The 18,007-nt window shown below is 41.2% G+C and overlaps 1 protein-coding gene across 1 annotated transcript; it reads right to left on the bottom strand.

Annotated features, from left to right (window-relative positions):
- Positions 1-31: 31 nt before the first annotated feature.
- Positions 32-6,457, bottom strand: LOC311109390 (organic solute transporter subunit alpha-like). The gene is made up of 8 exons (XM_084152247.1): positions 6,077-6,457; positions 2,701-2,852; positions 2,413-2,486; positions 1,847-2,005; positions 1,396-1,507; positions 1,076-1,222; positions 726-831; positions 32-580 (listed from the first exon to the last, which is right to left on the bottom strand). The coding sequence occupies exons 1-8, from the start codon at positions 6,144-6,146 to the stop codon at positions 435-437; spliced, it is 966 nt and encodes a 321-aa protein (XP_084008373.1). The 5' UTR covers positions 6,147-6,457; the 3' UTR covers positions 32-434.
- Between the last annotated feature and the right edge of the window lie 11,550 nt (positions 6,458-18,007).

Here is an 18,007-nt window from a genome sequence, read left to right as displayed (position 1 = left end):
CCTATGAAAAAAACAAATGACAAAACACAAATCCTAGAACAAATGTTTAAAAATTGATATATTATAAATTGATCATGATGATACACTATAAGGTTCACCATGGCTATGGCAAAATATACAACTTGTGAGGAAAAATACATTTCTGAAATGATTCTTAGATTACAGTCACATAATAGCAACACTATCACATCCAAACACACTGGCTGAGGGATTATGAGTTCTGATCAATCTTCACAGTGTTGCTCACCAAGAAAATGACATGACTGATTAAATTCTTACTGCAGACCTCAGTGTAACATAACATACACACATACTCTTTCTCTTGAACACACACTCGCGCATACACACACTCTCTCCCTTTCTAACAAAACCACACATACACACTGTCTCTAATACATGCACATTCACACGCACAGATACAGTCTCTCTCGCCCTCACGCTGTTAGAGCCGGTAGAACCCTCTTGGTGTGTTCATCGTCATGCTCGTCATCAGGGAGTGGGTCATACTGGCGGCGGTACAACAGGCGGGTTACCAAGGTGATGATGAACATCTCCAGGATCAACAACTGTTGACTCATCACTACAGATGGAGAGAGAGAGAGAGAGAGGAAGGGAGGATAGGTTACTTAAGTTATGTGCTTGCCTGAGAGCAGTAGCGTTTGTGTGTGTTTGTAATAAGGGATATAGTGATGAAGGGATGGATGGAGATAAGGAGAGAGACTCACAGTATCCCCTGGCCTGTGAGGAGTATGGCGGGGTGCAGGCGATGGTTCCGTTCAAAGCCAGGATGTTGATGATGGCCGACTGGAGCTGACTCAGCACCAGTACCAACTACACGCACAGCATCACGGGTAAAACACATCAACATATCATAGGTAAAACACATCAACATATCATAGGTAAACACAAAAAGGACAGCACTCTGCAGGAGTAAACAGGTAAACACAAGTTATCATTTGCTGCAACTGCTGTCATTTCAGGGAATTAATTAACTGACCTCTGATTGGTTGAAGAGGGCCTTACTGTACATCTTTCCTCAGATTGGCTCACTTACATGGCATGTGTGTAATCTTACCTGGTACATGGCATATTTGGGGATGATCTTGAGGCTGCGCAGCGTGATCCTGAGGTGCATGAACATGATGGCTACAGGCCACAGTGCTATGATGGTCAGAACCCCCACACCTGGGTTAATCCAGATAGCTGCTCCCGTTATCGCCATCTGGAACACACACACACACACACACAGTGTTGGGAGTGTGTGTCTGTGTGTATTGAGAACGTGTTCTCTTCCTTTGAAGCACAATTTGGTGTGTGCTTATGAGTGTGTATGTGTGTGACTGTTCATATGTGTGTGTGATTGTATGTATGTGTGTGTTGACGCCCCACACTCACGTCTGCGATGTCGAAGTTGTCATTGGTCCAGAGGATGATTGACAGTATGGTGAAGACGATCTTTAGCACAGCGAACTGGAACGATCCCAACTTCAGCAGGAACAGACTCCGTCTGGGGAAAACCAGAGGAAAAGATTCAACAAATATTTAATACTGAAAATTATAATTATTTGTACATATTTCTAAAATGTTGTTATAGGCCATGCCTATAGGGGACGTATTTGGAGTGATAATGTCAGATGTGCTGTGAGACATGGAGGGGCCCATACAGAGCCAGGGGGAGTGGGTACATTCAACCTGCCAGAGCCTAAACAAATCCAGCTAGTGTTTTACTACTAACATAGTAGCTGGACTCTGACACAACCAAGAAACAGGTCTTGCTATGAATTACATTTGATCCTGAACAGTGTGTGTGTGTACGTGTTTGTGTAAGCGTGTGTGCATGTGTTACCGTGTGATGTTAACATGGGGTAGACAGGGGCAGCAGCAGCAGCAGGGACCAGTACTGATCCTCAGTTTGTTTTCCCCTGCACGCCGTAGAAATGCCTCGTCACCCCCCACTTCCTCAATCATCAGCACCAGAAACTTAAACACTACGATCGCAAAGTAGCTGCGGAGACAAACACACACGTTACACACACTAAGAATATACGAGGAGGGAAGGAGGGAATAAAAGATGGACAGAGGGAGATGGGTTTGGAAAGAACTACACAAGCACGAATTCAGACACTCACTATTGTAATAGTGTTTTTAGTATCACTCTGTATGTTTTGCTGACACAGTATGTGTCTTCCTGCACTCTACAGAGTTTCCTGCCTGTCACAGCAGGGGGCTGAGATCCAGAGAAGCCCAGACCCACACACAGACACAGGGAGAGATGGAAGGTGGAGGAGAGGAAAGGAATGGAAAGAGGATAGGATGGGAGACGGACATTATGAAAGAGAAACTGATATGTAAAGAAAGCGAAAGACAAGGAGAGAGAGAGAAGAGAAAAGGAGTGAAGGATGAGTGACATACCAGGCGGAGGTCATGTCAGTGAACATGGTGGCTCGGGGAATCCACATCCCCAGACAGGACATGGTGCCGATCACCTGACACACACAGACATAGAGCAGAGACATACAGCTTTAATCTGGATACTTTAACAACGCATCTTTCCTAACCGTGCTACTGCCCTAGCATTTCCTAGTAAACTGACAGGATGTGTTTGTACTGTAGCACAATGAGTTGTCACAGGGAGAGGATATGAAAGTAGTAAGTACCAGATCGACCTTTAAAGGCTCCTGATAATCAGTATGTTCTTACCGGCGCTGCCCCGTTGACCCAGATGATGGCGCTCTTCTTGTGGGAGGGAACCTTCTGGTAGATGTACCAACACTCCTCTATGTAGACCAGCATGGACACCGCTGCCATGAAGGTCAGCACAGAGTACAGGATGATACCAAAGATGTCCAACTCTAAGGACAGAGAGAGAGGAGAGGGAGAGGGGGGGGGGGGGGGGGGGGGGGGGGGCAGAGAGAGAGGCAGAGAGAGAGAAAGACAGAGAGAGAGGGGGGGGGGGGGGGGAGCGAGAGAGAGAGAGGCAGAAAGAGAGAGAAAGAGAGAGAGAAAGACAGACACACACCGAGAGAGGGAGAGAGATGATCAAAATCCAGAAAAGATACATTAAATTCTACAACCACCTAAAAACAAGCGATTCCCAAACCTTCCATAACAAAGCCATCAACTACAGAGAGATTAACCTGGAGAAGAGTGCCCTAAGCAAGCTGGTCCTGGGGCTCTGTTCACAAACACAAACAGAGCCCCAGGACAGCAACACAATTAGAACCAAACAAATAATGAGAAAACAAAAAGATAATTACTTGACGCATTGGAAACAATTAACAAAAAAACAGAGCAAACTAGAATATTATTTGGCCCTAAACAGAGAGTACATAGTGGCAGAATACCTGACCACTGTGACTGACCCAAACTTAAGGAAAGTTTTGACTATGTACAGACTCAGTGAGCATAGCCTTGCTATTGAGAAAGGCCGCTGTAGGCAGACCTGGCTCTCAAGAGAAGACAGGCTATGTGCACACTGCCCACAAAATGAGGTGGAAACTGAGCTGCACTTCCTAACCTCCTGCCAAATGTATGACCATATTAGAGACACATATTTCCCTCAGATTACAAAGGCCCACAAAGGATTAGAAAACAAATCAATTAATTTTGATAAACTCCCATATCTTTTGGGTGAAATACCACAGTGTGCCATCACAGCAGCAAGATTTGTGACCTGTTGCCACAAGGACAAACACCATTGTAAATACAACCCATATTTATGTTTATTTATTTTCCCTTTTGTACTTTAACTATTTGCACATTGTTACAACACTGTATATAGACATAATATGGCATTTTAAAATGTCTCTATTCCTTTGGAACTTTTTTGAGTGTAATGTTTACTGTTCATTTTGTATTGTTTATTATCTATTTCACTTGCTTTGGCAACGTAAACATGTTTCCCATGCCAATAAAGCCCTTTGAGTTGAATTGAATTGAATTGAGAAAGACAGAGAGAGAAAGAGAAAGGAATCGAGAGAAAGACAGAGAGAGGAAGAGAGACAGTTAAAATCTATAGTGCTATAAACTTTCAACAGTCTAAAGTAGCCTTCTTTCCTGGTGTCCGCTCTCTTCACCTGCACTGGTGTGATAAAATAAAACAGACTGATGAAAGCAATAAGAGCAAGTCCACGAAACTAAAGGACCTGTCCAGTTCTAGAGACAATACACCTACCCAATCTAGGGGCTTGGTGATTGACTTTACCACTTTCTGTGGAACTAATTTCTGACCTTCCAGTTCCGAAAAACATATGATGAATCGGTGAGTCAATTTCAGGGAAAGAGAAATTGTTGTTTTCTGGAAAACATGTAATGAACAGATTAGATCAGTTAGAGCGAAAGAGAAATGGTTGTTTTCTGGAAAACAAGACAAGTAGTAAAGGAAAAAAAGTTGGAAAAGAGCACCTTCTGCCAAAGACTGAGTAACTAACTCACTCATGCAAACACACACACAGACACGCACACACAATTAACTAAGACTGCACTAACACATACACTAATACACTTCAACAAATGTGTCATCAGACAAAGCCATGTGTTATGGAAGTGGGCAACTTGGCTTGTGAAACAGGCATAGACAGACCCATAAGGACATGATTAGACAAGAGAGAGGGGAGGGATGGGATGAGGGTAGCGGCGTAGGCACTCATCTCACTCCCCCATCCCAATCAGATACAAAAAATAAAAAAGATGCAATCTACTAGACAGTGTTCCAAACGGGACATTATTTGTCTTTTTACCTAAATTTAATTAATGATGATAGATACATAGTACGTTTCTGCATGAGTGCTTTGTAGATAAACAAGAAAATGCTGCTCTCTCCTTACATACAAAGAGATACAAAACACAATGGTGAGTTCTATAACCATCACCAGTAATAAACCTAAGGGCACAATGGTTTAAGTGCTGCTGCATGCATATAGATAATATCCCCATAATCTAAAATAGACATACCTAAACATGCAAACACTCTCAGATAGAATTCATAGCAAGAAGTGCACTGGAATGACACTCAGATTAAATGGAATGACATTCACTCTCTTGGGATGGGTGTCCAAAAATAACTAACTGAACGCTACACCCCCAATAAGCCACGAATATGACCACATTGAGGCATATGTCACTGAGGTTCTATGGCTATATGCGCCATGTCACTGCCTATTTCATTTGTTGATTTAGCAAACAAGACAGCTCATAATCCAGTGCCTTTATCACAGTCAACACACTTATATTTTAGCTTTAAACAATCAAATTGTTGTCTCAGCCTCATGGCAAAATGTGTAGAATAGCATGAGATTAGCTATAGAACTGCACATTTCTCTTTGCCCCCTGGCAAAATGTAGGAAGTTAACTGTCCCCCCTGTAATATTCCAGATGCCAGTAACAGATGTGTTTTAATGTAGTGTTGTGAAATCATTGCTTCTTAAAATCTAAGGTCATCTTACCTCAACTTAGTTTACCACAATTTAACAGTTAAGGAGGCAAATGCACCCTCCTTTCCAACCCACACACACACACACACACACACACACACACTTCAAGACTGGATTCAGAGCTCAGGTGATGCAGTGCAGGGGTATGATGTAGAACTGTTGACCCTCACCCTAAAAAACATGTTGGTATGTTAATTCTACATCATAACAGAAGTTTGAAAGCAACAGGCACAGGAGAGTTTACAGTAGTTGAAAAATCATAAGCAAGTCACTGAGTGTCAGTTTCTAAATTATATTATTGGATTAAAGGGATTATTCGATTTTTAAAAGGTTAGGCTAATCTCTCCAGACTCCAACAGTCTCAAATGTGACTGAATTAATATGCAGCTCAGTCTGTAACAATGTCGCTTAAAATGTTACCGAACCTCAATGAGTGTTTAATAGCCCAGGCACATGGGTGGCAATTACATGTTTATGTTATGACGACAGGTGCAATCAAGCTGTCAGAAAAAGAGTACGCCTAACCGCCGGCAGATTGAAGAAAATAACGGCACTTGGCCCAGAGCAGCTGAAACGTTATGGATAGGCTAGTATAAAAAAGTTGCCTATAGAAAACATAGGCCCAGACGAGTGGTTCAACTCACGGAAAATTATGTCGATGGCCACGGGAGGTCTGTCCCTGCAGCTCGGGTCGCTGGTTCTGTTCCCGTCCATCCTCAGTCGGCTTCGTTAGAAGTTCTACGGAGCAAGTAGAGAGTGGGCGTCGTTGACGAAAACAAAGATCTATCTATCTGTCTATCAATGCTCTGTCCCTCTACCACCCACACGCATTCAGTTGGCAGCAATGTCAGTGTTGAAAGAAAATCTCAAAATAAATAATGTGTGGAGTGCTGCAAGGGACATCGGCTGCGGTTCCCCTCTGGACTGCAAATGCGGGCGAACTCAGAGAGAAATCAACGGTTTCTACAAACATGTTGAAATAATTGGACCCGCCTTCTGCCCAGCACGGTCGCTTTCTGGGAACTCACGGTTTTGTCTGGGAACTCACGGTTTTGTCTCTAATCGTAGGCCGAGGAACCCCTCCACAGGGCCAATTGTGCAATCACACCCAGCGCGTAGAATCGCTCAAACATTTTGAGCTCCGTGAAATCTGCACCAATACGCGCTATTAACGGGTCCAAATCACGCAAAAACACAATATCACAAATTGTACAGTAGCAGCCTTTATTTTGGCTGTATCAAGCGGTCTGTTTCTCTGATCCTACCCTGCTCTTTTCATGCTATTTTAGGAGGCTTATTGTTGAGTTCTAGTGGTTCAATCAAACCAATCAATCAAACTGTATTTATTTTGCACATTTCTTACAGGGGATGCATTTCAAAGCGCTTAACAAATAAAATAATACAATTGAGAAAGATAAAAACACCATACGTTCTCTAAAATGACACAAATTAAAATAGTCAAACAATATTACAATAAAAGTAGGCTGGACATGAGAGACTAATGCATACAAAATAAATACATAAGGTAAATAGAATGGGATAACATAGAGAGCATGGTTAAAAACACCCTAAGTAAAAACATGGCTAGAAAGGCTTGTCCTACATATGTAGAATCTTAATTTGAGCCAGTATGCTACAGCAGGAAAATAATCATGCAGCAACAGGAAATGTGAATTATTATGTGGATCATATTTAATGGACATTTTTGTAGGGGTTGATACATTTTTCGTCTGACATTTGAAAGTGAAAATGACAAACTTTACAAGCCTTTTTAAAACTCAAATACACTACATATTTGCAGGGAAATTATCAGCAACAAACGAGTAATCAAGTTAAGATCCTACATTCTTAAAAATGTCTACAGTTTTTGAGGCCCTTTGATCCTCTAGCAGCCTGTTCCAAAGGCCAGGACCATAGTGGCTGAAGGCACCCTCACCAAACATTTTGGTTCTGACCTTTGAAACAACTAAATGGCCAGTGGCAGAGGATCTGTTGGACCGACTGGGCACATATCTTAAAAGCATACCAGACATGTATTTGGGTGCAATGCCACATAGTGCAAAAAAAAAACAATAAAGCAATTCTAAAACTAACAGGCAATCAATGCAGGGAGTATAAAATAGGTGTTATGTGTGCTCTCCTTCTGGTCTTCTTAATCACATGTGCTGCTGCATTCTGAATTAATGGTAATTGGCCAATGTTTTTTTGGGGGAAGACCAGAAAGGAGAGCATTGCAATAATCAAGTCTGCTAGTGATAAAAGCATGCATTAGTCTCTCAGTGTTGGCCTGGCAGAGAAACCAATGCACTTTGGCAATATTTCTTAAGTGATAAAAAGCTGATTTAGTCAAATTTCAGATGTGAGACTCAAAATGTACGTCAGAGTCACACCTGTTTTTAGCCTGGGAATGTAAATGTGCCATCAGTTCTTCTCTATGGGCCTTAACACCAACAACCAGAACCTTGGTTTTGTCTCTGTTTAGCTATAGGAAGTTTTGTGCCATCCATATATTTATGTCAGTGATACATTCAACCAGGGTGTTAATTGGGCTAACATCGTCAGGTGATGCAGAGATATACAGCTGTGTATGATCAGTATAACTATCAAAATTAACACCATGTTTCCTAATAATACTACCAAGGGGTAACGCATAGACTGAACAGTATAGGACCCAAAATGGAACCTTGAGGCACACCACATGAGATCGGTACTTTTTCAGACACATGTTCACCTAGGGCAACAAAATATTCTCTATTTGTCAGATGTCCTTAACCAGTTCAGTACTGAGCCTGACAGGCCAACCCAATTCTGGTGTCTATCCAGGAGGATAACATTATCTACAATGTCGAAGGCTGCACTTAAATCAAGGAGTACGAGGACAGATAGCTTTTTAGCATTAGTGTTCATTCTGTACCAATGACATATCTGTTAGAACAAGACAATAAGTATGTGCTCCACAATACAAAACATTATCTTATCTGTTGTACCAATAACATATCTGTCAGAACAAGACTAAAGGGTGGTGCAGACGGCCCAGTACATCACTGGGGCCGAGCTCCCTGCCATCAAGGACATTTATACCAGGTGGTGTTTGAGAAAGAGACAGAAAATTGACAAAGACTTCATCCACCCAAGCAATGGACTGTTCTCTGGGCCACCGTCAGGAAAGTGGTACCGGAGCATTAGGTCTCGGACCAACAGGCTCTGAGACAGCTTCTATCTCCAAGCAATTAGACTGTTTAATAGCTAACCAATGTCATTTTGGAGTCACTTTTATTGTAAATAAGAATAGAACACGTTTCTGAACACATTAATGTGGATAATGGATAATTATGGATAATCATGAATGAATCGTGAATAATGATGAGTGAGAAAGTTACAGATGAATACTTTATTTCCAAAACACTATATCCACCAATTTTTCACATTTGTGAACAATTATTACTTATGGGTACCTTCATATGTATGTAAAACATTACTGTACTCAGCTTGTTTATTCATAGATTTTAAATGTGTATGAAAACGTGTTTTTTTTGCAAAATGCTATATATCCATTGTTTAGCTGGAATGGAATGTTTGTATCCTGTATATTTGAGTGTGATATGTGGTTGTCTCACCTACTGTAGTTATCTTAAGATGAATGCACTAACTGTAAGTCGCTCTGGATAAGTGAATAAAATGTCAAATGTAAATGCTTTACATACAGATCTCATATTACTGTATTTAATTTTTATTTCATTTTTATGTTGATGTCACAAGTGTATCATTTGTACAGTTCTTTATAAGAAATGTAATTATTTGTTACATTTAACTGTGTAAAACCTAGCAGTACTATTTATTTGTCTGAGAGTAAGGTGGATATGTAGCATTTTGCAAAAAGAAACATGATTATTTGTCTCTCTGAAATGAAACCATCAAGTGATAGATTTTAAATAAATACATGTCTATCATTGAACAACCCCATGCCATGACTAGATAGTGAAAAAACACACCAATCTCTTTCATAATTTCTATAAACAATAAAAGGTTTCTGAAAATGGATATATAGCGTTTTGGAATGAAACTCTTCAGATGCACAAAGATCATTCCCCCCAAAACATGCTAACCTCTCACCATTTTTTTTTTTGGGGGGGGGGGGGTATGATATTTATGCCTCTGAAACTTTCTCACTCATCATAATTCACGATTCATTCATGATTATCCGTCATCATGGTAGCATCCACATTAATGTAGAAGTGTTCCGAAACATATTATATTATTATTTACAATAAAAGTGACTCCAAAATGACAATACATTGTTTAGCAGTACAGCAGAGTAGACGGTTGATCTCTAGTGCCAGTTGGGGAGTAGAGTGTAGAGCTTTTCATCTCAGTTTTTCTACCATTTCATCTGCACCGTCCAACAATTGTACAGTAGGCACATTAAGTGTGACAATATCCAGGAGAGTATGTCAGGTGTAGAGTGGTGTAGGTGGGGCTGATAAAAACAGCTCCATGTCCTGGCTGATGAGATGGGTATGATTGCCCGCCAAGTACACAGCTGATTATCTTGTATCATTATTTTTATTTATCATAATGAGGACCTGTATTGAGAATGTCAATTTTTGACAGTACCCTAATGACACAAATCTTCATGGTATGACACTAGATCCTATTAGTAGAGAGTCTGAGGATTCCAAATCACCCCCCTTTATTGGTGACAACTTCTTTAGTTTAATTGGTACAGAAGCAAACATGTGTAGATCATTCAATCAAATGTATTTTTATAAAGCCCTTTACAGTGCTTAAAGAACAATTAAACCACTCTATAACCAGTTATTATGTGTTTGTATATAATTTATGTACTACTGTAAGAATTGATGCACATTTGGATGTTTTATTGTTTTTGTTAGTCATACTGCACAATTCCACATTTTTGTCATTTTTGAAGCTTCTGCATAGCACTCAACTATAGCATACTACAATTCCCAAGGTGCAGTTCACCTCCTATAATGCATTGCTCCGCCCAGTCTGCAGTTAGCTTAGCTGGCTAGCAAGCCCAGATGAAATTTATGTCATAAATTATGAGTGCATTTCACATTACTTTTGGGTTTTAATCACATTATGATGAAAGGGGGGTGAAAGAGAGGGAGGAGGAAGGGGTGAAAGAGAGAGAGGAGGAGGGAAAGGGAGGAGGGGGGAGGCATTACTGTTTGTTTCATATCCAAATGATAGTATAATAATATATCTACCATTTCATGTGAGAAAATGCCTTTTATACTATTCCTGACTAGTTTATGGTAGTTTAGAGTGTTACAGTATATGAACTCATAATTGAACATGACTGTAGCGCAGCCTCCATTCTGGAACATAGCCTTTGACTCTCTGTCTTCCGCTCATCTCAAAGACAGCATTCAGCACTGCTAACATGAGAGAGAGAGAAAGAGAAAGAGAGAGAGAAGAGAAAAGTCATTCCTACATTTCTATTGCACTCTTTTTCCATCTATTATTATTCTCTCACCTATGTAGCTGATAGTACTAACCCCCTCTATCTCCTACTGTTTCACACCAGATAGCTTTATCAGAAATATTACCATAATCTTGTTGTCTTTCTGACCTTGGTTCCTTCAAAGTCTCAGATAACTTTTGTTTTTGCTTCTCAGTGGCGTTGTTAGATCTGGGCTTTATATTACATTATTTTCAGTCTGATACGAGTTTCCATAAACTTGCGCTCATGGCCGTAACTACATATGAGGACACCGAGGTCCAGACCTTGGACATTTGTTATAATTAAAATAATAATATATACAGTGCTATGAAAAAGTATTTGCCCCCTTTCTAATTTTCTCTACTTTTGCATATTTGTGATACTGAATGTTATCAGATCTTCAACCAAAACCTAATATTAGATAAAGGGAACATAAGTGAACAAATAACACAACAATTACATATTTATTTCATTTATTTCATAAACAAAGTTATGCAACACCCAATTCCCCTGTGTGAAAAAGTAATTGCCCCCTTACACTCAATAACTGGTTGTGCCACCTTTAGCTGCAATGACTCCAACCAAATGCTTCCTGTAGTTGTTGATCAGTCTCTCACGTCGCTGTGGAGGAATTTTGTCCCACTCTTCCATGCAGAACTGCTTTAACTCAGTGACGTGTGGGTTTTCAAGCATGAACTGCTCGTTTCAAGCCCTGCCACAACATCTCAATTGGGATTAGGTCTGGACTTTGACTAGGCCATTCCAAAACTTCAAATTTGTTGCTTTTTAGCAATTTTCATGTAGACTTGATGGTGTGTTTTGGATCATTGTCTTGCTGCATGACCCAGCTGCGCTTCAGCTTCAGCTCACAGACGGATGGACTGACATTCTCCTGTAGAATTCTCTGATACAGAGCAGAATTCATGGTTCCTTCTATTAAGGCAAGTCGTCCAGGTCCTGAGGCAGCAAAGCATCCCCAAACCATCACACCACCACCACCATGCTTGACCTTTGGTATGATGTTCTTACTGTGGAATGCAGTGTTTGGTTTTCGCCAGGCATAATGGGACCCATCTCGTCCAAAATGTTGAATCAAAAAGCACCTGGACGATCATCAAGACTCTTGGAAGAACGTTCTATCGACAGATGATTCAAAAGTATAACTTTTTGGACGACATGGTTCCAGTAATGCTTCCGGCAGGGCAGGTGGAGGGGCAGATTCCGGGTCGAGAGCTACGAAGACCGGGGCCTCACTGCGGTGGCGTACTTTCTGAATGCACTGTAAATATTGCTCCCAGCGTTGATCAAAGCTCAGAACGCTTATATTCTTTATCTGCCTGAGTTCTAATGGTGCATGCCTCTTTGCGAACGAGTGGATTAATGAACAGTAGTTTGTTGGTCATGTTTGCCTAAATCCCCTGGATTTGCCCTCCAGGTTTGCCTTTTTAGCAGCACATTCACCACTCTCTCAAATGGCTAACTCCATCCTCTCACGGCACAGGAATATATGAGTCCTCAAATGTTATTTAATGTAAAAATCTCACATTAGCTGGTAGAACTGATTAAATTAAATGAATCATAGAGGTCTTATAACTCATGTCTCTTTATATTCATATAGCCTAGGGGCTATGTAGCTTCTTATCTGTAATGTTTTGAGTTGTGTTGCTCTACTATGCGGACACTTGAATTTTACATTTGAGTTGCCCTGGTCGTGTCAGTATACAGTAACTTTAAAACAAACTAATGACATGTTGCTCTCTAACTTGCTACCTTGCAGATGAGCCAAGGATGAGGACAGATGACAACAGTAGGCCAGTGGAGCACTTAGAACACAAGCAACCAGGGGCAAATGTTAGGTAAGAGGATTATTTAGGTGACCCAGACACGGGCCCAAAACAAGTTAAGCTACCCCAGTATCCCCTTGACCGCTTTGGATTGCAAAATACACACACAAGACAAGACACAGAGACTGCAACAGAAGAGTAGAGGACGGAGAGAGACACCAGACAAGACATAGAGACAGAACAGAAGAATAGGTGATGGAGAGAGACACACCAGACAAGACACAAAGACAGCAACAGAAGAATAGGATATGATGGAGAGAGACATCAGAAGAACAGAACAGGCCATAACAGAAGAGCATAGACAAAGGAGACAGTAATAAACAAGAACCTGAGACAGCAACAGACAAGACACAGACAGCAACAGACAAGACATAGACAGCAACAGACAAGACACAGAGAAAGTGACAGAAGAGGGCAGATGGAGAGAGATCAGAGGTGGGTTGAGCACACAGTAGACTGTATCAATTCAAAATGCTCTATAGATTCTAATTAGTTTTATTTGCAGAAATTATAAATACAGACAGTGAAAAAGTAATACATGGTTTACAAATAATTTGCAGGTGAGGTGAAAAAGCCTGTGAAATTACTATTTAAACAATTGTTTACTTTTACACAACCAGGACAGGACGAGAGAGGAGGGTAGACAAGAGACTGCAACATAGAAGACCAAGAGACAGCAACAGAAGAGTGCAAACAAGAGAGACAGCAACAGATGACACAGAGAAAGCGATGGAGAGAGGCAGAGGAGTGGTGAGCACACATTAGACTGTATCAATTAAAGCTGCTCTATGGATTCTAATTACTGTACAGTTTGTGTGTGTGTGTGTGTGTGTGTGTGTGTGTGTGTGTGTGTGTGTGTGTGTGTGTGTGTGTGAGAGAGAAAGAGAGGGTGTTTGGCTCATTGGACAGGTCAGAGTCTATGTTTGAAGTTGTTGAGTAGTATGTTATTTTTTGCCAATACACTGTGGGTGGACGTGTTCCAGAGCAGGGAGTAGAGAGTGTTCCACAGTAGAGACCACAGTAGCTATTGTTATTGAGTACTGGCAGTGTCTGCTGTGGCAGGTGGGAAGTTCTCATAGTGCACCAAATTCATGCATTTAGCTGTTGACCCCCCTACTGGCTTTGGGCTAAGCCCCCAATGCATTAAAATCCTAGAAACTCCCCTGGAGCTTCTTACGCCACTTGAGGATGAAACTAAAACCTCTCTTTCTCTCGTTATCTCATTCTCTCTCTCTTTTGCTCCCCCTCTCTGAGTCTCTGTCTTTCTTTCTTTCTTTCCTAAATCTAGGATCTCTGAGCTGCAAGTGCAAACACAAAGATTTACACGCAAGGATGCATGCACATACCCTAGCCCACGCTAGTCTGGTCAGGCCCATCTCAGGGTGTGTACAACTGACTGAAACCTGAATCCTCCTACTCGAGTCCAGACAGATGTGTGTCCGAGACTGGTGATCACACACACACCCATGGAACACCTTATCTGCCCCAGACCCACTTGGCCGGAGATGGCAGGGCTACACTGAGCCAAGAGGTAATGAGGGGGAACTCAGAATGGCTCTCAATAGTCTGGAGTGTCTTCATCTCCTAGTCTTCTCGCCTTTGTGTGCGTTGTGTCAGCTTACGTGTGTCTGTGTGTGATGCAACGGAATAGGGTGGTTACAGTGGCCTTGTGGGGTTTTGGTATTGAACTGAATGGTGTTTGCTGTCTTCAGAAGCTCTGTGAGTCAGATCAACAGCACAGAGGCTATTCACCCGAGAGTACACACAAACACAGACATGCACACTCACACACACAATACTCATGTCTTTACACGTGCCCATATCACTCGTTACTGGAAAGGAAACTTTGCCATGCCCGCGTCAAATGTACTTCACCAAACCAATCCTTTTTCATCACTTCCTCCCCACTCACAATCAGACAGTTCCAAATGTTATTCCACTGTCTATCTCCCACCTGAGCTGGCATAACCATGGCGATGTTAACCCTTTACACTCGTGGAATTGGCCTACATGGATAGGGCTAAATTGAAATGTTTCTTACAGAAGAAATATGAAAAGCATATGCATAACGATGGTTGCAATTAAAAGGGAACAGTTTGGATATAATGGGGAAATTATTAGACCAAAGGTGAGTACACAACAGTTCACCTGACACAAGACTGAATCCAAACATTGCACTGTTGATTTATGTGCATTTTACATTTACTGTACTTTCGCCGCATTTGTTGATAACGAAATCTGAAAATACTCTGGAGACATACAGTAACATGATAAGACTATTCCTGGAAAATGTGGGGTAGGTGCAACATAAGGCAAAATAATTACAAGGGCTTGAGTGAGAGGACTAACTGGTGTCTCCAAGTGGCCACACACCTCTCCAAAGTGTGCACAGTTCTTAAGTAATTTCAATGCAATTTTAGGACTCAAAGAAGTCTTCAGCCATAAGGTACTTTTTTTTTTAGCTCTCCTAGCTGTGCTGTTGAGGAACTAGAGCAAGCAGTTGTTTCGTAGCTAAGTTATAAAATACGATCTTACAGTGAGGCTTTCACAAGCAGTGACGTGTATTCATGGATGCCAAGGGAAGCCAGGCTTCCCCAAAACATTTACCAAGAAAAAAAGACAATAATTGATATTTTGTCTCTCTGTGTTTCATCATTTTCCTTCAATCGGCAAGAGGCTGAATGCATTTCACCGGCGAAAGCATCCTAGCAAGCGAAACAGTTCCCGTCTGTCTCAGTATGTGTAGGCCATCTATCTGATGCTGTCTGGTCAAAAAGAGTATGACATTGTTGCCGCACGTAGCATTGAATGCAAGGGAAACCAGCAAGCATTGGCTTCCCTTGATATTAAAACATTTATATATATAATAGACAATCAGCATTGAGCTAAACTGAGTGAGCTCAACTGTGAATGGTCCTGGTGCACTAAAATAAAGTGTCAAGGGAAGCCAGTTTGGATTTGGCTTCACACCAATCACAAGCCAAAAGTCATTTACAAAAAAATAATGTTGTGTCATTGACCTCCAGTGGCTAGCTAGCTAGCTAGCTAGCTAAAATCCCTTTCCTAAATTAGCCATAGATGGAGATAGGGATTTGGACTTGTGGTTTTTATTTAATTCTCCGTACTGGCCAGTGAATATAACAGCCATTCTGATCTAACCATAAATTCATACATTGTGCTCCTGGCTTGAGAGGATGGATATTTAATATGTAGCTACACCGAACTGAAATATAAACGCAACATGCAACAATTTCAAAGATTTTACTGAGTTACAGTTCATATAAGGAAATCAGTCAATTGAAATAAATTCATTAGGCCCTAATCTATGGATTTTACATGACTGGGAATACAGATATGCATCTGTTGGTCACAGATACCTTTAAAAAAAGGTAGGGGTGTGGATCAGAAAACCAGTCAGTCAGTGTGACCACCATTTGCCTCATGCAGCGCGACACATCTCCTTCACATATAGTTAATCAGGCTGTTGATTGTGGCCTGTGGAATGTTGTCCCACTTTTCAATGGCTGTGCGAAGTTTCTGGAGATTGGCGGGAACTGGAACACGCTGTCGTACACGACGATACAGAGCATCCCAAACATGCTCAATTGGTGACATGTGTGGTGAGTATGCAGGCCATGGAAGAACTGGGACATTTTCAGCTTCCAGGAATTGTGTACAGATCCTTGCGACATGGGGCCGTGTATTATTATGCTGAAACATGAGGTGATGGCGGCAGATAAATGGCACGACAATGGGCCTCAGTATCTCGTCACGGTATCTCTGTGCATTCAAGTTGCCATCAATAGAATGCAATTGTGTTCGTTGTCCTTGCTGTAGTAGGTCATGTAACTGTTTGTTTGTGGACTTCATCAGACAGATGCTGCTTTCCAGTTTTGTGATGAAACAAAGGTGTGGTTGAATTTATTCTGCCACTGTGTCTTGTGGCAAGGGATATGAACTAACAGGTTATAGAGCAAGCGCAATTATCACAACACATAGGTTGTAATATGGCATTATTTTCCTGGCTTTTTACCTACGCACCGCTACTGTTCCAAGGCAATTCAGAGAAACAGATCGACATTTTGGTGCGCATAGAAAGGAGGTGCGTGTGCGCTGGTAAATTTTCTTCACAATAAACACACATAGGCTCATTCTGTTCAGAATAACCCAGGGTATGACAACATGTCATCTTGTAACTGTACATCAAACACAGTGATCATAAACGTTGACAATGTATATGACATGAGTTTTATGATTTGGAGATTACATCAAAGCCAGTGGAGGCTGCTGAGGGGAGGACGGCTCATAATAATGGCTGGAACGGAGCGAATGGAATGACATCAAACCATGTGTTTGATGAATTTGATACCATTCCACTGATTCCGCTCCAGCCATTACCACGAGCACGTCCTCCCCTATTAAGGTGCCACCAACCTCCTGTGATCAAAGCGGTACTTATCTTAATCCTCAATATCTCATCTTTCAAAATACATAAATTCATCTTAATTTACAGCATTTCCCTCACTACATAAATTTGAGCACTGACGTCATGTATAGCATGGTACTGTCCAGCCACTACGTTCCAATTGAGGCACCATTTTCAACACGTATACAGTAACGAGTGTAAAGGGCTACAGGTCCAATGCAGACGTTTTATCACAATATCAAATCATTTCTGGGTAAAATGTAAGTACCTTACTGTTTTTGTTTTAAATTAAAATGGTCAAAAAGAAAACAAAAATAGCTTCTTAGCAAAGAGCAATTTCTCAAGCAAGAATTACGCTAGGATTGTTTGGGAGTGGTCTGAGTGGGAAACTTAAAACTAGCTGTTATTAGCAGAGAGGTTTGGAACTCTCTTATTGGTGTATTAACTAATTTATTGGTGATGGCACCAGGCAGGCCAAAGTTCTTTTCAAATGGCTCTTACACTAAAATGGAATTATAATCATTTTCTAAGTTTTATTCCAACCTTATAGTAAGGATATATATATATATATAAAACACAGGAAAATCAAGTTTTTGACTACACTGGGCCTTTAACATCATCAGATAAGTAACACCATAGCAGCCAGTAAAACAGTGTTACAGGTCTGGAGAGAGGATGGTGATGACTCACCTGGGATGGGTCCCATCGGAAGTGTGTGTGTGCGTGCAGATTATGTTTAAATTAGAATGATTCTGTGTATGTGTGTGTGTGAGAGTGACGAACCAAAGTTACAATACCAAGACTGACTACTGTTGACCTTTCCCCTCTTAAATATGTG

The sequence above is a fragment of the Coregonus lavaretus genome, assembly GCF_964263955.1.
Source record: "Coregonus lavaretus genome assembly, chromosome: 34".
NCBI lineage: Eukaryota > Metazoa > Chordata > Actinopteri > Salmoniformes > Salmonidae > Coregonus > Coregonus lavaretus.
Note: the sequence above shows the minus strand (reverse complement) of the source record. Positions and strands in the feature narration are given on the sequence as shown.